Here is a 16,133-nt window from a genome sequence, read left to right as displayed (position 1 = left end):
GTATTTTTGGAGGGGACGCTGCTAACTGTTCGTTTTGGCCGGGAGCTGACGACGATTCAAATGCCATTTTATATCTTTTTTATTATTTTATCTTTATTTTGACTTGTCCAAGTTCGAATAAGGACTTGACAAGTGCCAATCCGTGTTTCCGGAGTGAAATTTGGGGCGACTTTGCATTCTCTCTTTTTTGATATCAGAGAAGGTTCTGGGTTCTGGCTGTCACGGTGTACGGCGGCGACGCCCCCCCCTTCATTGAAGGATCATTCGCAACATGGGGCGGTACCGTTAACGCTGAGCTTATACCAAGGCATTCTCTTTGTTCTCTGAATGGCAAGGCGACGGCAGCGAGTTTGCTGGCCGTGATCAGTCAGTCGCTGGGTGGAAGTGAAATGATTCAGATAAGCCGACGGTAAGCACGTTTAGTTGGAACGGCTGTCAGTCTGTCGACGCCTGCTTTGATGCTGACAGGGATGTTTAATTCAGAAGCGTTTACCCCAGAGGGATTCTCTACCACTCGAGCCACCCTGCGCTGTCACCCGGCCTGCTGGTACTGCACCGACGGAGGTGTGAGGCTCATCCCGCAGGATCACGGTGGCATTCGCATTCGCACTCGCCACACAGTCGACGCCTTGTCCAGGAAACCTGATGGCTTTTTTTCTTTCTTTTTCGAGTTAACCTACCCCGAATCCCAGTCCTTCGGGTCTGTATTTCCTTTCAGTTGGAATTAGTCTCAGCTGGGCTAATTTGCGACGTGGCATGGCACCGTTCCTGGGAATACCTAATTCGAAAACATGACTCGAGCTGTTGGGCCCCCCTACAGTTCCTCCTATGTGGACGCTCAAGTTCTCACTCCAAGGAGAAGCTCTTCTTTTCCCATCTCCTCTTCTTCTGTCGCGCCGTGTCACTGGCACGTCCATCCTGGCACTCACTTCATCATGGCGGCCATTTGGCAGGGAACCACAAAAAGAGAATGATGGATCTGAAGAGGACAACGAACCATTGACATTGACAATAGCATGACGTGTCAATCTCCTATACAAAAGAAGTTACAAGAGGCGATCAGCAAACTCATCAGCGACATCTTTCCCTACAGCATTTCTGATCAGGGGTATTTACGTACACTCTTGTGTATTTACGCTCGAGTGTATCCGCCTCGCGAAAAACGCCGAGGTTATCCCCTTCGAGACCAAACAGCTGGTTTTCTCTTTAAAAGTATCAAGAAGGGATACTAGGATACGCTGATATGATCCCGATAGCCTGAGGTATGTGTTTAGCTTTTGGGTACGTGCATGACTGAGGGGCCTCAGCTGACGTTTATGTTCCCCCAGGTTTATTCACTTCTGATTTCTCAGTGCGCTAATAATGGAGTGCCTGTCGAGAGTCGGTTGAGCCGAGCTGAGTACCTCGTCGTAGCGTAGTGTACTGCCCCCCCCCTCCAGGCTCAAGGTCCGGTGTATCAAAGTTGCAAGTCGGATTTGTATTAGAGGTATGTAATTTTGAACGCCACTCCGCTGCATGCATAGTTTACCCTGTCACAGGGGGTCAGTCAGTCATCTCGCCAGTAAGGTACGCTATATCCCTGGACAGACCCTCTTTTTTACTTATCCCCGTCTTACCTGCTTGTGCTCGAACGTGGTGGATTTTAACTGCTCAAGTCGTCTTGTACCTTGCCAGATTTCGCCAAAGTTTGATCGTGTGATCGGATTGACGGTGTTGTCGAGCGAATGGATGATGACGCGTTCTTTCTGGGTGTTTTATTTGCTGTCTGGTATGTAGCTTCTATATATACTCCTCCCGGTTACTTTGACATGATGTACTGTTTCTCCGTGCGACTCCCCTCAAATGTGATGCTTTTTTATTTTTATTTTCTCAAGTGATAACTTGAAGTATGGTTTAATGACGACCGCAACTCATCTTCAGATTGATTATTGTAACGGTGATGGCTCGTCTTGGCCGGCGGAGAGAGTCGAAAGGTTGTCTTGATCGGATGTACGATGTCTAGGGAATGGTAGGAAGTTAGAGACAAGTTGGATATTTTGATCGTAGCTTGGTAATGGCCTTATACTGTTGGGTTAGGGTCTAGTCAGTTCCGAATTCCGATTATCATTATCGGCGAAACTGGTCAACTTTTCAAATCTTATCAGTGTAACATCGACATGGCGGAGGGAGAAGGACGGGCACGACGTTTGGTTGTTCTTATATCAGGTTCAGGTAAATGATCATGCCATTTATGTTTTGGAGCTTTTACCTACAAGTGTATATCTGTTAGGAACCAATCTGCAGGCGCTGATCGACGCTCAAAATACGGAATCCTTGCCAAATACCCAGATCACCCTCGTGATATCGAATCGCAAGGCTGCTTACGGCCTCACACGCGCCTCCACGGCCAACCCGCCCATCCCGACTGCGTACCTAGCGCTCCAGCCGTTCTTGAAGGCAAACAAGGACAAGACGCGGGAGGACTACGATGTTGAGGTTGCGCGGCTCGTCGTGAGGGAGAAACCGGACCTGGTGGTCTTGGCGGGGTGGATGCATGTGCTGAGTGAGGGGTTCTTGGATGTTTTGTGTGGGACGAGGGTGTTGGAGGGAGGGGAGGGGGTGGAGGGCGCGATACGTGTTATCAACTTGCACCCTGCGTTGCCAGGCGCGTTTGACGGGGCGAATGCGATCGAGAGGGCGTACGAGGCGTTTCAGAAGGGGGAGATTGCAGCGTCGGGCGTGATGGTCCATCGTGTGGTGAGGGAGGTGGATCGCGGAGAGCCGGTGATGGTGCGTGAGGTGGAGATGAAGGAGGGAGAGCCGATCGATGCATTTGAGGATAGGCTGCATAGAATTGAGTGGGAGATAATCGTACAAGGTACAAAGAAGATGTTAGATGAAGTAGAACAACAAGGAAAAACTGTCTCTGAAACTTAAAATCATAGGTTGCCTCGTCAGAGTAGGGATAAATTCATTGTGATGAACTGGGAGTGGTGAGTGCTGGACTGAGAGTGGTGCGGACTTGTCTAAAAACCCAGCCTGCCAGAGACTGCTACACTTGTATTATGGTAAGGTTACAGTGATAATCAACGTCAACATTACTTCAAAAGGGCTATGATAAATGAATTGAAGCATGCAAGACTGTTTCTCAAAAAGGAAAGTCCGTCGCAGTTGACGAATTAATCTTTGTCGAACAAACTTCGCATTGCGAGTTTTGGTGTGCGCTGGGAAAGAATATCTGTTTAGTTCCAATATCATACAAGAGCTAAGTTCCAGCCAACCTGCACTTCCACGGGTCCTGGGCAGTGGCAGTATCGGTTCGTATTTGTAGGCTCTCGGTACTGATCAGCTTGGGGTTGTGAGATGGTGGGGGAGAGAGAGGTGTAAAGCTTAGTTGCGCCGTTTCCTTCGTGTGCTCAGGCGCGTTGTCGTCCTTGTCCTCATCTTCTGGGGGCCAAAATCTCTCGAGGATCTTTTCACCTATAGTAACCTGATCAAGAAGTTGAGAATTTGTCAAGAAGGGGGTCTAGTGATGTTCCATGCGTGCCTTTGAAACCCTAGGCTCTCTAGAGCCACCGTTAGGGTCTCCTGAATGCCGTGGTTCAAGCAAGCTGGTGCGTGCTTCGTCGTCGGGCTCAGTAGAGGATACTTGTGCAGAGATATCAGGGCCTAAACTGGGGGCCATAGGAAGAGCAGCGAAGAGAGTAGGTATGATGTGACGCGAACCTGACTTCGAAGAGGCATTTCTAAAAACTCGGAACGAATGGCGAGTGAAAGGGTTAGGACGTTTCTTGGGTTTCAAAGCTTTAAAAGCTGCTGAGATTCTGGCTGGCAAGGCAAGAGAACGGAAGGTGAAAGGCATCGGAAGGGTGGTATTCCTAACTAGCATCCCCGCCTTATAAGTTTGAAGGAACATCAAAGCACCTGTGTGCCACAATGTCCGGACAAAGCAACATTGGGCCTTGAGGTCAAAGTCATTGTTGCAGGCAGGTCAAAGCGTCATGATGACTGGTCTCTCTGCCGAGCGCTGCCTTCTTCGACAAACTAGAACGCAGTGACCATCCAGAACAAAGTCAACAAAGAAGATAAGAGATGGGTGATAATATATTGTCTTCACGAGGCAGCACAACGACACTGCCACTGCATCACGGAGTTGTTAATGCTTCTTTCAATGATTTGAGACGTACTTACTTATGCAGCACGTGACAAGCCGGCCATAACCTCGAACCAATCTACCAAAGCTGCGACTTTACGGACGCTTGCATCACTTGCGCCGAGTCTTAAATCTGGGCGCAATCGTTTGTCCTCGTGAGTATAAGGCATGGTACGATAACAGATTTGTGCAGTGCTTTTATGATGCGGAGAAGCAACTAGAACAAACGAGGACCCTGGCTCCCAGGAAGCCATCACATCTGTTGGGAATCATGTTCGCTGAAACTCGTCCTTTCAACGGAATATGAACTTGCCTTTGATATACGCGACATCGCCTCGTTTGAGGGCAGGAGCTGTTCCATTTCCTCCCCAAGTTTCTGCAATTTCTCGCCATGCAGTAAGCTTGCAGACATTGCCGTCTTCGTCTCCAAATAAAATCTTGAGAATAGAGACTTCCTTCCCGGCATCGGAGCCTTTTTTTATCCTGATGGTGTCAGGTCCTTCTACTTCCAGAACCGCGAGGAGAACACAAACTTTCTGGGATCCTTTACCCGCTTTTGAGTACGCATGAAGTGATGATAGCGATATCACCGTATGTAAACTGAACTGAAAAGAAGGAAAGCGTGCGATAGAGGAAGCGTCGGAGTAATCGCAGGAATCTGTCTCTTGAGTCTCGTACGTCCCATGCATGGATTGCTGAATATGTGACTGAGAAGGGTAAAGAAAGGATGGTGCACTACGATCTAGGCGGTTGTTCTGGGTAGGGGGCCAAGTAATTACTGTCGTCTCGTCTATTACAGCGTTAGGTCGACGATTTAACCCAACTACATCAGACACCACCTTTTCTTCCGTGATATGCGAGTTCATCCTCTTCCAATAAATCGCGCTGTTGCTCTTCCTCGTCATCGTCGTCGAAGATGATGTTTTTGTAAAGTAAGGAAATGCGGCGACTGGCAGCTTCTAACGTTGCAGCTGGGTAGACGACCGAAGTAGTGTGAGATGGCGTCTGTTGTATCGTATTCCAAGTATATGACTGTGCGTCTTCGTCAATAGCTGATGATGGAGGTGCACCTAGAAATATTCGATAGTGACCCATGTGTACTGAAAAATGCATCATGATAGATTTCCGTAAGCTAACATGGCGCGTCCGAAAAGTCACGATCACGTGACATTATTCAACCACACGCGTGACACACGTTCACATTTACGCGAAAGCAGTTTTGGATTTCCTTGAAGACAGGCTCGACCACAATCACAATACAACGACGCTACGTCTGTTCGACGCGCAAATCCGTGCGCACACTTGGAAATGTCAAACTTCTTGGACTTATATGATCCCCTGGATGTCATTGGGAACGGCTCTTTCGGGATAATACGCAAAGTGAGGAGAAAATCGGATGGTCTCGTAAGTTTCACTACTGCCACTTCATTGTCAAATTTTTCTAATGCTATCGGAAAGGTCTTTGCGCGAAAAGAATTGAATTTTGAGCGCATGACCGAGCGTGACAGAAAGCAGATAGTTTCGGAAGTGTAAGCATCCAAGTTCTGTTTCTGCCAACCTCAACCAAATCTGTCCTCGTCAGTAACATTCTAAAAGAGTTGCACCACGAACATATTGTACGATATCACGACCGCCATGTTGATAGAGAAGCAGGTATACTCTACATCCTTATGGAGTATTGTGGAGGTGGCGATCTATCTACAATAATCAAACAAGCGCAAAGGCACAATCGACCGATACCTGAGGACACTATTTGGAATTATTTCATGCAGATTCTTCTCGCTCTGCATCACTGTCATCATCCCAATGGTCCTGGAAAGTCAGGTAGCTCTGGGTCGGACGGTGAAAGTAAAGATAAGCGAGCGCAAGTTCTCCACCGTGACTTGAAGCCGGATAACGGTAAGATGTTTAAGCTCGGAATAACGGGATTGATGCTGATAGAGTTTCTCTAGTATTTCTTGACGAAGCAAATACTGTAAAGTTGGGTGATTTCGGTTTGTCAAAGGCCCTTGTGCAAGCGAGTTTCGCAAATACATATGTCGGCGTACGTATATCGTCCTTAACCACAATCCAATTCATATTCATATATGATACAGACACCATATTATATGTCACCTGAGCTAATGCAGGAAAAAGCATATGACTCGAAGTCTGATATTTGGTCTCTTGGTTGCCTCATATACGAGCTCTGTGCCCTCAAACCCCCATTTCACGAGGCAAAGACCCATGCAGAGCTCAGCATATTTATCAGGTAGGTCTTCGGCTTGAGTTGGTAAGAAGCTTACAGTAAATAACAAGTATTTCAGGAACGGACGCATTCCACCTTTACCGAGGGGTTACAGCGTAGCATTATCAGGTGTCATCAAAGCCATGCTGAACTTGAACGTAAGCATGACTGCTCAAACACTATTCATCAACTTATCTGTTTCCTCAGCCTGCTATGAGACCTTCGACGGCTCAATTACTCCAACATGAGCGACTTGAACTGGTTTTCAAGGTATCCGAAACGGAGAAAATGTTGGTTTCTCTTATGTTCTAGTGATTGATTCTCTCGAACTCTTCATACACAGGCTCACCACCGTGAAAAACCATAAGGCGGCTATTGTCACAAAGGAACGTGAAATCGCTAGTCGAGAAGCTGCTTTGGTAGAGAAAGAATCACGATTCGAGGCGCTACTCCTTGAGAAAAGCAATGAACTGGCCAATCTCTCAAACCTCCTCGCGCAGTCTCGGGCAGAAGTCGATACGCGAATACGTGAAGCGATCACAAAACGTGAAGACGAATTGCGACTGGCGGTTATGAAGCGCGAACAGGAGGTTGCAGGCGCTATGTCGCGAAGAGAGGAGGAGATATTGGAGGCTGTGCGTAAGAGAGAGCTGGAGATCTCAGAGGCATGGAGAGCCAGGGAAGAGCAAATTCGGACAGAAATGATTGCTGTCGTTGAGGAGAAGATGCAATGGGTGGTTAAGAAAGAAGAGGAATTCGAGGCGGAGCAACAGCGCCTGGATACTGTACGGCAAGACTTGGAATGTCGGGTCAAAGCGCTGACTGAGGACAAATGCACAGAAGTCAAAGGTACGTATTTCCACTCTACGGATACTTCAATAGCCGATGCGTATACTAGGACGCAAAGAAAAGACACCTTTAGAGGAAGTCAAAAATCTTCTAGCCCCTCTGGTTCATATGACAGAAGAAACCAGTCGAATACGACCAGAAAGAGTTTCAAAACAGGAGTTCCCAAGTCTGGAAACGCCCAACAACCGGAATATCGCCAAAGTACCCCCAAACTACATGCCATCAGCCATGAAAGGTGTCGTGTTGACGACGACAGGCCAGCCATTAGAAACGCCAACGCCTGCCGAGCTTGCCACTTTATTCGTCAATTCGCCTAAAGTTGGACTTGACTTTGCGAAGATATTTGACTTTGACACTGACGCAGAAGAAGGGTCTGATGACGACCATGATGAGCCACCATCTCCTTCTATGCGAGAGAGAACGAAATCGGAGCAGTCAAACCATACGCCTGCGTCTGAACCGGACCCAGCGCCTGCACCATCAATTCCTCCAACTCGTCTACGAAGACCATCTATACGCCGATCGATACAACGACCCCCTTTGCAGAAAGCTGTTACACTACCGTCGTCGTCGTCAGATCCAACGGGGATAAAGGCTACATCCCGTGCATCATCAAAGTCGGTGAATACGCGTTCACAGCAGTCCTCGACTTCCACCTCTAATGGAGCCTCCGTCGCGAGCGCACAGCCTGCCTCGCCGGCAGAATATGACATCTCGGACGAAGAGAATCTCCCTAGTCCATTTCTCAAACGTATAGAAAGAGAGCGTGCGGTTCTTCCAGGGGGTGCTACTCTGAGAACAGCTACATCGAAGAAGCCAAGCATGGGGAATATGCTGAGGGCAGTGGCTGCTGCCAACTCGGCTGCGAACGCTGCTGGTCGGCCTGGGAGTATTGGAAAGAGCGCATCGAAAACGACGACGACGAGTATTGCGAGACCGTCTCTTACAAGTGCACGCAAAGCGGCCGAGGACGCTCGTAAGGCGTTGTCAAGACCTTGATGTTAGTTTGTATTAGTGGGATCGAGTATACATGTTTATCATATTAATGACACATTTATTGGGCTTTTTTCGTATTATATCAAATGACGGTGACTTTGGGAACGAACGGTGATAAATAGATTGATACCAAAGCAAGAAAACAAAGAAAAGAGAAAGATCATGCTTCATCTAGCTCGTCTTCTTCCTCTGAATCTTTTGCATTATGGCGCTTCTTGCGCGCGCCGCCGCCTGATTTTTTCGGAGGTTTACTGTTTGATTTGCTTTGAACCACTTTTTTGATCTCGTCACTCAGTCCTTCCAGTAGTGCGGATTCATCTTGCCCATGAAGGTCTGAGAGCCGATTTAATACCTCGATTTCCTTGGTCCATATCTCCGTCGTCTCAAAACTGGGTGTTTCCAAGACCAGAGGAATATTCTGCAGTCTAGGATCTGTCACGATATGGTGGAATGCACGAAGACCGAGATGGCCCCTTTGGAATGAAGATATAGAATATATAAACGAGGATCCAGTATGTGAATGGAGAAGGGAAAAGGTAGGCTTACATCCCTATATTTTCGTGGCGGTCTTTTTTGGAGGCTAGAGGTGTTTTTGAGTCGTTCATGTGGAGTCCTCTGAGGTAGGATAGGCCGATATGTGTGTCGAAATCTGATACTGATACCAGAGTTAGTCGGTGAGGATACGAGCTAGATTAGCTGGGATCTAGCCCTACGTGTTTGGCTGAGAAGATATCATGAATATGGGTATCACCGACAGAGTTTGAACACGACTCACTTCCAGCCTTCTTTAGTCGATATATCATAGCCCTGCAGAAGTCTGTCAGCTGAACATTGCTTACTCGGGAAAAGCCACTTACAGCCGCAAACATATGGCCTACATATACACGAGTTAGACAAGGACGTATAAAAAATCTCGGAAGGTGTAACTAAAACTCACAAGTATCAAGACAAACACCAACTCTACTCTTGTCTTCGACCTGGCGAATGATGCCTGCCAAGTCTTCGAAGAGCGATCCGATGATATTCCCAGCTCCAGCCTAGTTCAGCATAATGAACACAAGTAGACCTGCAGCACGAAACCGAGACAAATGACCATATTTTCGATTACTGTCACGACTGACGAAGTGGCTTTATGTGCCCTGTTGAGAGAAGCTGCTATAAGAGATATGGACTCTTCTTTTGTTGCTTGGCCGACGGTTGATCCTGGACTTTGTTGCATCGATGTTCAGAGATAGAGATTTAGAGAGGGATTTGAAGACCTACTGGAAGTTATAAAGTTCGAGCCCAAGAAGCTCGCAACGTTGCAGGTCATCTAGGAAACACTGATATGATTTTTCTCGCTTCTCTCTAGTAGGAGGTTCATATCGACGATAAACACAGACGGAAACAAGGTACGCACTCGTCTGGATTTCCAAGGTTGATGAGATAGCTCCCATGAGGAAGGACATGAGATGATGAATATCCAAGTGTGTTCATTTGTGATTTGAACTTTTCAATGGAATCTGGGGAAAGGGGCGGAGAAGTCCATTTCCTTTGTGATTTGACGAAAAGCGCAAAGGCGTTGGCACTGGAAGCGGATAGGTCTTCCATATGTCAATAGTATGAAGGTTGTATTCACTCACCCGATAACAGCGGCGTTGTGGACAGCTTTCTCGATACCTCCAGCAGCAGACACATGAGCGCCGATCTTCCAAGGGCTCGAGACACGATCACTATAACTCGGTGTTTCAAGTTCATCTTTCTTGCGTCTTTTGGTGCGGGAGCCTAATGTAAACCTCTGAGAGCTGTTAATGGTTCAGGTATATAGAGCATCACCTTCTTCATTACTTTTATCTTGTCCGGTGGAGCCTTCGTCCAACGTGCTCCGTTTGCGTGATTTTGAAGGTATTTGTGTTTCTTTCACGTTATCAGTGCTGCCTGTGGCCACTCTGGAAGACTTTCGTGTTTGGACCATTATGAAGTTGATGGGTCTTATTGCAGGTATTCTTGTGAATTTAGCGGTGAACGTTGTTAGTCGCAGGCAAGCGTACATGGAGCTTGTTTGAAAGAGCAAGTCAGGTACGCTCGTGATCGGGAGAACGCCTCGACCTGCACTCCGACATCCGACTCGGAGTCTCCGAGTCTCATGTCAGTCTCTGGGAACAAGTAATACTAACACACGCGTCTGTGGAACACAGGCAAGTCTTATCTTTCTCTCCTTAGGATGGCAGCTGCAGCCAACCACTCTCCTCGTGTGAGGTCGCGATACTGGACAGGACTCAAGCTAATACGAACCTACATTCTGGCTCTTGGCTTATCTCTGCTCGTCTTCACATCGAACCTTGACTTGCGTTTCTGGCGTCGTACAATTACACTCGAAGAACAAGCTTACAGAGTGAATGTCCTTGAGCAATGCAGCTATCTAAAGTCTCCTGCTGGACCTCCTACAGACTTCCATACGCGCGCTCAGTCTGATCGATTTGTCCCTGGCACGAAAGCTGTCCTCGTACAAAATGCAAAGATATGGACGGCCGCTCAAAATGGGACAGAGATAGTCTACGGTGACATCTTGCTCGATAAAGGTCTCATCAAGGCTATTGGATTTGTATCTCCCGAACTGCTGAAAGGCGTCGACTACACGGTGCATGACGCCCAGGGCTCATGGGTAACGCCTGGAATAGTTGATTTGCATTCACACATCGGCGTGGGAAGCGCTCCTCAGCTGCGTGGTATGCTCGCTGTCACTAGCTGTCGTTCTCATGCTGAACCGAGCGATAATCTTAGGTGCGGCTGATACGAATTCACGGAAAGCACCTATTTTACCATGGTTGCGGAGTATCGACGGTTTGAACACTCATGATGCATCATATGAGCTAGCCAGATCAGGAGGTGTCACAACTGCACAAATCCTTCCAGGAAGTGCAAATAATATTGGTACGGAACACAAGACTATCCTATCGCCGGTGTTGTTCTTTGTCTTATCTGACACTTGTTTTGCAGGAGGTCAAGCATACGTGATAAAACTCAGAGACACAGAGCAACGGTCTCCTATCTCCATGGTCGTAGAACCCCCTTACTCTTTGAATGGCTCTGAGTTCGACCATTCTTTAACTCCAAGGTGGAGGCATATGAAGTAATCATTCATTCTGTTAGTTTCTCCCAATATTTATCTGATAAATCATGCTAGGCACGCGTGTGGTAGGATTATTCGCTTGACCACTCGACTTTCATTCTAATCCGCCTCGATGCAGGCGAGAACCCTTCTCGTGTGTATTCGCAGACACGTATGGACTCTGCGTGGAATTTCCGACAAGCCTACAATGAAGCACGCAAACTGAGGGATTCTCAAGACCAATTCTGCGCCAAGGCAGAAGACGGTTTGTGGGATGAACTAGGTGCTTTCCCTGAAGATCTACAATGGGAAGCGTTGGCTGATGTTTTGAGGGGCAAGGTTAAGGTGCGCCAATGCCATTCATTTCTTTTATCACTCGTTGAATCTATTTTGATAAGCTGTCTGTCCATTGCTATGAAGTGAGCAGCTGTTGTATCCCATTTGGATTTTCTAGTAGCTGACGTACTTTTGCGAAGGCCGTTGACCTTGATGTAATTGTCAGAGTAAGTCCATCACTTTCAAAGTAAGGCTAATTTTGCGAGTAAGACAATACCTTTTAGCTATCGCATGAATTCAAGTTTCCAGTCGCTTCATTCCATCACGCTGGAGAGACATATTTAGTACCCGATTTACTGAAGAGCACATATGTGAGTGGAAAGACCAGTGCAGCCAACTAGTGGAAGTTTTTAAATGGTGTAAAATGATAGGGCGGCACCCCATCCATCGCACTTTTTGCTTCCAACTTTAAGTATGTGTTTATGTACTTGGGCAAAAACAACATATATTCACCATAACGCCCATTTCAGGAAAAAGAGAGAGGCATATCGTGGCTCTGAGTTCGCACCACGGGTCTTGGCCGCCAACGACATACCGGTGGTCATGAAGGTAGAATTTTGGCTTCTCATCGAACATTACTGTATTACTGACACGATATTGTAGTCGGACCATCCAGTTGTCAATAGTCGGTACTTACTTCACGAAGCAACGCAGGCGTATTACTATGGCCTTGAGGACGTAGTTGCACTCGCCTCGGTCACGTCTACCCCAGCAAAAGCTATGGGCCTGAGTCACCGTATAGGTTACATACGTGAAGGTGAGGCAGAGCAGTAAAACAAGGGTTAAGACCGTTATAACTGAATATCCAATGTGATTTATCCAGGTTACGATGCTGGTATGTCCAATAATAATTATAGTCGAATGACACTCGTAATCGCATGATCTCTCACAGATCTTGTTGTTTGGGATTCGCATCCCCTGGCGTTGGCTGCTACACCGCGACAAGTCTATATTGACGGAATCCCCCAGTTCGATGTATCATATGTATCCGAAAAACCCGAGTCTTTCCAGGTCTTACCGAAAGTCCCAAATTTCGATCGTGAGGCAGCTGAAGCGGTTGCGTACGAAGGTCTACCGCCACTGGAACCCAGAAAGGCCCGCACCGTGATTTTCCATAATGTCAACCACGTCTATACACGCTCTGGCGATCACATCGTTGCACTGGTAGACCATGAAACTTCAGAATCTATGCACTCGGAAGTGGTCGTTCAGGACGGAACGATTGTCTGTTCTGGTACTGCAGAGACGTGTAGCTCGTTCAGTGGAAATGATATTGAGATCGTAGATCTCAAGGGGGGCTCAATCATGCCAGGATTGACCACCTTTGGTGCGCCGCTTGGGTTGGTGGAAATTCGGCTTGAGGCTTCCACTAATGACGGTAATGTCCATGACCCCCTCGATGGTGACCCACCCTCTATCCTAGGCGGCAACACCATCATCCGGGCTGTAGATGGACTACAGTTCGGGGGGCGTAACACGTTGTAAGTGCAAGTGGCATGCTGTCGAAGGTCGCTAAGTTCGTCGTTTAATTCGATTAGGCTGTCCTATCGAGGAGGTGTTACTACCGCTGTCACGGCGCCGGTGGGGAGCGGGTTTATACAGGGTGCATCTACTGCGTTTTCTGTTGGCGCGTCTACTATCCTAGATGATGCTTTGGTAAAACAAGAGGTGGCTTTACATGTCTCTATCAATAGATCGTCTGGGTCGAGCGTCAGCACTCAAATTGCAGCTCTCCGTTGGCTGCTTTTTGGCACGGACTCTACCCAAGTGCATCTGAAGGGAAATGATATCGTTCAGCGTGTCCGCGCCGTACGTCATTGACACTCCCGTGACTTCATCGATTCTGACTAGACATATAGGGCGAATCAACGCTCGTGGTTGACGTAGACAGCGCCGACATCATGGGGACTCTGCTGCTCTTGAAAGCGGAATATGAGAAGGCTTCAGGAAAGCGGCTCCAATTAACGTTTGCCGGAGCGTCCGAGGCGCACCTTATCGCAAAAGAGATCAGCAAAGCCGGCGTAAGCGTCATCGTCACGCTCCCAAAACCTTTCCCGGACACATGGGATCAACGACGGATGTAAGCACCCCTCCCCCTTTTTTGATTTGTGTTCGCGCCTCTCGCGCTCTGAGAGCGATCGTTTTCTCATTCCTGTCAATTTGTTTTGGACCAGTCTTCTTGGTCCGCCCGTTACTGCCGAGTCGATTGTGACGGTCTTGTTGGAGGCTGGGGTTAATGTTGGGATTGGTGTGGTGGATGAAGCTTACGCGCGCAATACGAGGTTTGAAGTAGCTTGGGTGAGTGAAGAGAGAAGTTGTTTGCATGGACATGTGGGACTGATACACGCTTTATTATGCCAAAATGAAGGCTGCGTTGGAATCCAACGGTACAATTAACAGAGCTGAAGCTTTGGCGCTCGCTACGACGAACCTAGAAAAAGCTTTAGGGTTGGTGGATGTCGCTATGCCCAATGACCTTGTTGCATATGAAGGCGGAGATATTTTTGATATTCAGAGTAAAGTGGTGGCAGTCATTTGCCCTCGAGCTCATAGGACGGATTTATTTGTGTAGCAGGTTAGATACAGAGGTGAAATTGGATCGCTCAATATACGTCGTTTTGGAGGATACGATGTACAATGTCGAATCTGTGCATAGATTTCGAGGATAAATGTTTGCAATATAACATGATTTGAGATACGTGGGTATTGTACTAAAAAGGGTGGAATATCGAAGAGGAAAAGCAATGTACCGGATCAAGTTTCCTCGACATTGGTAATGTACCTGTGAAGTAGGCTCAGTAGAGGTCTCCGCCGTTCCCTAGTATCGAAAACGGTGGAATGGTCTAAATCGGGATAAAAGAGAACATCCAAGTTGTCGCCAGCCCAATGGCCAGTTGGACTGTCTTCGCCTGTTAAATACTTCCTAACCTCTTCCGCATCCACAATCTGGTCACCGCCGCTTAGAACTACACCTACACTTCTGTCCTTCATATCTTCTTTCCAAAGGACATTTTCGGTCCAAAAGAAGTGCCTTGAAAGAGCACGAGAGATATCGGGATCGCGACTTGCGAAAAACCAAAGTTGCCATTCGTTTGCGGTGCGAGGGTATCGGTACACGAAGTTGTATGCCACGTTGGGAAGGTGTAGGAGGAAGGGTATAGGGTCTACGAACAGCGTTGCTGCAATGCGAGAGGAGAGCGGCTCCGAATGAAACATGTGAGCGGTGACTACGGTTCCGTAGGAATGCGACACGACTACGACGCGTTCTAGTTTGAGGGAATCGAGGATGTGGGATATTGAGGAGCAGGTGGTCGATCGGGAAGATGGGGGTGATGTAATCCGGGTACTGATGGGCAGAAATTCGATGGCTAAAATGCCTACATCAGGATCTTGAGAGGCAAGTTCGGAGAGAAAGGGGGTATAGGGATATAGACCGATCTATGTATATCGGATAAGCTCGATGTTAATAAGATAGCCGACAAGGAGTGCCTACGCCAATTCCGTGGAGAAATAGGATGGGTAGTTTTGTTTTGGACCTGTGAGGGCGGTACCAGTACGAGAGCCTGTCGTCCACGGACTTTCTAGAGAGAAAAGTGAAAGCACGAAGTGGGAAAGACCTGAACCAAGATGTAGGGTTATAATGACGAAAACCGAGGTAATACAGTTTCAAGAAAGTCATATGATCTACGAAGGAAACAATCTACTTTCCGTCAAAATTAGGCAGCCAAAACATTAATTGCAAGAAAGCTCACCAGGTACCAAACCAGAGGTCTATGCAGCATCTCGACGGGGTCCAGTGTGAGTCTCATGCACCGAGCTTCTTTGTTGTAACCTGTTTCTAGTTCTTTGCCCAAGACTTGTTCTACGGTAATGATGTATTGCGCCATCTCTTCTTTCCACTCGTCTGAATAACCATCGGGTGTGGTGGAAAACAAGGCCCAGAGGATCCAATCCATGACATTGTCCTTCCGAAAGGCAGGTGACGTGAACCAGCCGGTGGGATAGCCCATGCCAGCAATGTAGCCAGAACACCTTCGAAAGAGCTCTTCTCGTTTCTCGCGACTTAACACTGGAGGATGGCCAGCTGCCTGAACGTGAATTAGACACTGTTACGCGTCATTGAAGATGAATTTTACTCGCTTTTTGAAGCACATGGCGTCTAGGGAGATACACGAGTGTGAAGAACAAGGACTCAACCACAGCATAAGACGTCAGCCAGGAGAACTGAAGATTTCTTTGCCACAGTAAACTCCAGGGCAGGTATAACAGGCTAACTGGTGCAATAGCACGAAGGAGAAAGATGGAAGCTCTGATGAAGATATACTCTGGTAGAGTTTTTCCAATCATTGGACGTGAAATGTAGCCAACGAGGCCAACAATGTTGGTGTTGAATGTCCTACTGATACTAATAGGCCCATATTGCCCCACCGTAGTGCAACAGCGCTTTGCAGGTCGGCAGGCTTTTCTCACGGGGGTTAAACATGCACCCCCGGAACTCTCCG

General features: G+C 47.7%; 8 protein-coding genes across 8 annotated transcripts; 4 read left to right on the top strand and 4 right to left on the bottom strand.

Moving 5' to 3' along the window:
- Positions 1–760: 760 nt before the first annotated feature.
- SERLADRAFT_476333 (uncharacterized protein) lies at positions 761–1,917 on the top strand (the record flags this gene model as incomplete). The annotated part of the gene is made up of 4 exons (XM_007322201.1): positions 761–1,262; positions 1,329–1,486; positions 1,539–1,566; positions 1,656–1,917. The coding sequence occupies one exon, from the start codon at positions 1,017–1,019 to the stop codon at positions 1,230–1,232; it is 216 nt and encodes a 71-aa protein (XP_007322263.1).
- Positions 1,918–2,156: 239 nt separating this feature from the next.
- On the top strand, positions 2,157–2,966 carry SERLADRAFT_417633 (uncharacterized protein; the record flags this gene model as incomplete). The annotated part of the gene is made up of 2 exons (XM_007322200.1): positions 2,157–2,211; positions 2,270–2,966. 2 exons carry the CDS (start codon positions 2,157–2,159, stop codon positions 2,914–2,916), a joined length of 702 nt encoding a protein of 233 aa, XP_007322262.1.
- A 278-nt stretch (positions 2,967–3,244) lies between these two features.
- SERLADRAFT_441660 (uncharacterized protein) lies at positions 3,245–3,841 on the bottom strand (the record flags this gene model as incomplete). Its single annotated transcript, XM_007322199.1, has 2 exons — positions 3,245–3,469; positions 3,536–3,841. The coding sequence occupies 2 exons, from the start codon at positions 3,839–3,841 to the stop codon at positions 3,245–3,247; spliced, it is 531 nt and encodes a 176-aa protein (XP_007322261.1).
- A 228-nt stretch (positions 3,842–4,069) lies between these two features.
- On the bottom strand, positions 4,070–5,227 carry SERLADRAFT_452436 (uncharacterized protein; the record flags this gene model as incomplete). Its single annotated transcript, XM_007322198.1, has 4 exons — positions 4,070–4,119; positions 4,171–4,391; positions 4,431–4,922; positions 4,972–5,227. 3 exons carry the CDS (start codon positions 5,225–5,227, stop codon positions 4,171–4,173), a joined length of 969 nt encoding a protein of 322 aa, XP_007322260.1.
- A 213-nt stretch (positions 5,228–5,440) lies between these two features.
- On the top strand, positions 5,441–8,207 carry SERLADRAFT_441658 (uncharacterized protein; the record flags this gene model as incomplete). The annotated part of the gene is made up of 9 exons (XM_007322197.1): positions 5,441–5,536; positions 5,591–5,661; positions 5,715–6,031; positions 6,085–6,176; positions 6,229–6,383; positions 6,439–6,517; positions 6,567–6,649; positions 6,703–7,208; positions 7,258–8,207. 9 exons carry the CDS (start codon positions 5,441–5,443, stop codon positions 8,205–8,207), a joined length of 2,349 nt encoding a protein of 782 aa, XP_007322259.1.
- A 288-nt stretch (positions 8,208–8,495) lies between these two features.
- On the bottom strand, positions 8,496–9,941 carry SERLADRAFT_373106 (uncharacterized protein; the record flags this gene model as incomplete). The annotated part of the gene is given in 11 exon segments (XM_007322196.1): positions 8,496–8,537; positions 8,557–8,677; positions 8,751–8,891; positions 8,980–9,011; positions 9,062–9,078; positions 9,142–9,241; positions 9,298–9,412; positions 9,468–9,551; positions 9,604–9,771; positions 9,827–9,891; positions 9,918–9,941. The coding sequence occupies 11 exon segments, from the start codon at positions 9,939–9,941 to the stop codon at positions 8,496–8,498; spliced, it is 909 nt and encodes a 302-aa protein (XP_007322258.1).
- A 421-nt stretch (positions 9,942–10,362) lies between these two features.
- On the top strand, positions 10,363–14,474 carry SERLADRAFT_417630 (uncharacterized protein; the record flags this gene model as incomplete). The annotated part of the gene is made up of 17 exons (XM_007322195.1): positions 10,363–10,912; positions 10,968–11,117; positions 11,184–11,316; positions 11,371–11,381; positions 11,435–11,640; positions 11,694–11,714; positions 11,772–11,798; positions 11,856–11,942; positions 12,003–12,043; positions 12,102–12,180; positions 12,235–12,388; positions 12,455–12,466; positions 12,524–13,112; positions 13,170–13,440; positions 13,491–13,711; positions 13,806–13,929; positions 14,000–14,474. 17 exons carry the CDS (start codon positions 10,408–10,410, stop codon positions 14,201–14,203), a joined length of 2,835 nt encoding a protein of 944 aa, XP_007322257.1.
- On the bottom strand, positions 14,407–15,978 carry SERLADRAFT_333807 (uncharacterized protein; the record flags this gene model as incomplete). The annotated part of the gene is made up of 5 exons (XM_007322194.1): positions 14,407–14,695; positions 14,846–15,069; positions 15,125–15,331; positions 15,384–15,715; positions 15,768–15,978. Coding segments are annotated over 5 exons (1,263 nt in total), but the record flags the coding sequence as incomplete, so codon positions are not given.
- Positions 15,979–16,133: the final 155 nt, after the last annotated feature.

The sequence above is a fragment of the Serpula lacrymans genome (assembly GCF_000218685.1).
Source record: "Serpula lacrymans var. lacrymans S7.9 unplaced genomic scaffold SERLAscaffold_12, whole genome shotgun sequence".
NCBI classification, from domain to species: domain Eukaryota; kingdom Fungi; phylum Basidiomycota; class Agaricomycetes; order Boletales; family Serpulaceae; genus Serpula; species Serpula lacrymans.
Note: the sequence above shows the minus strand (reverse complement) of the source record. Positions and strands in the feature narration are given on the sequence as shown.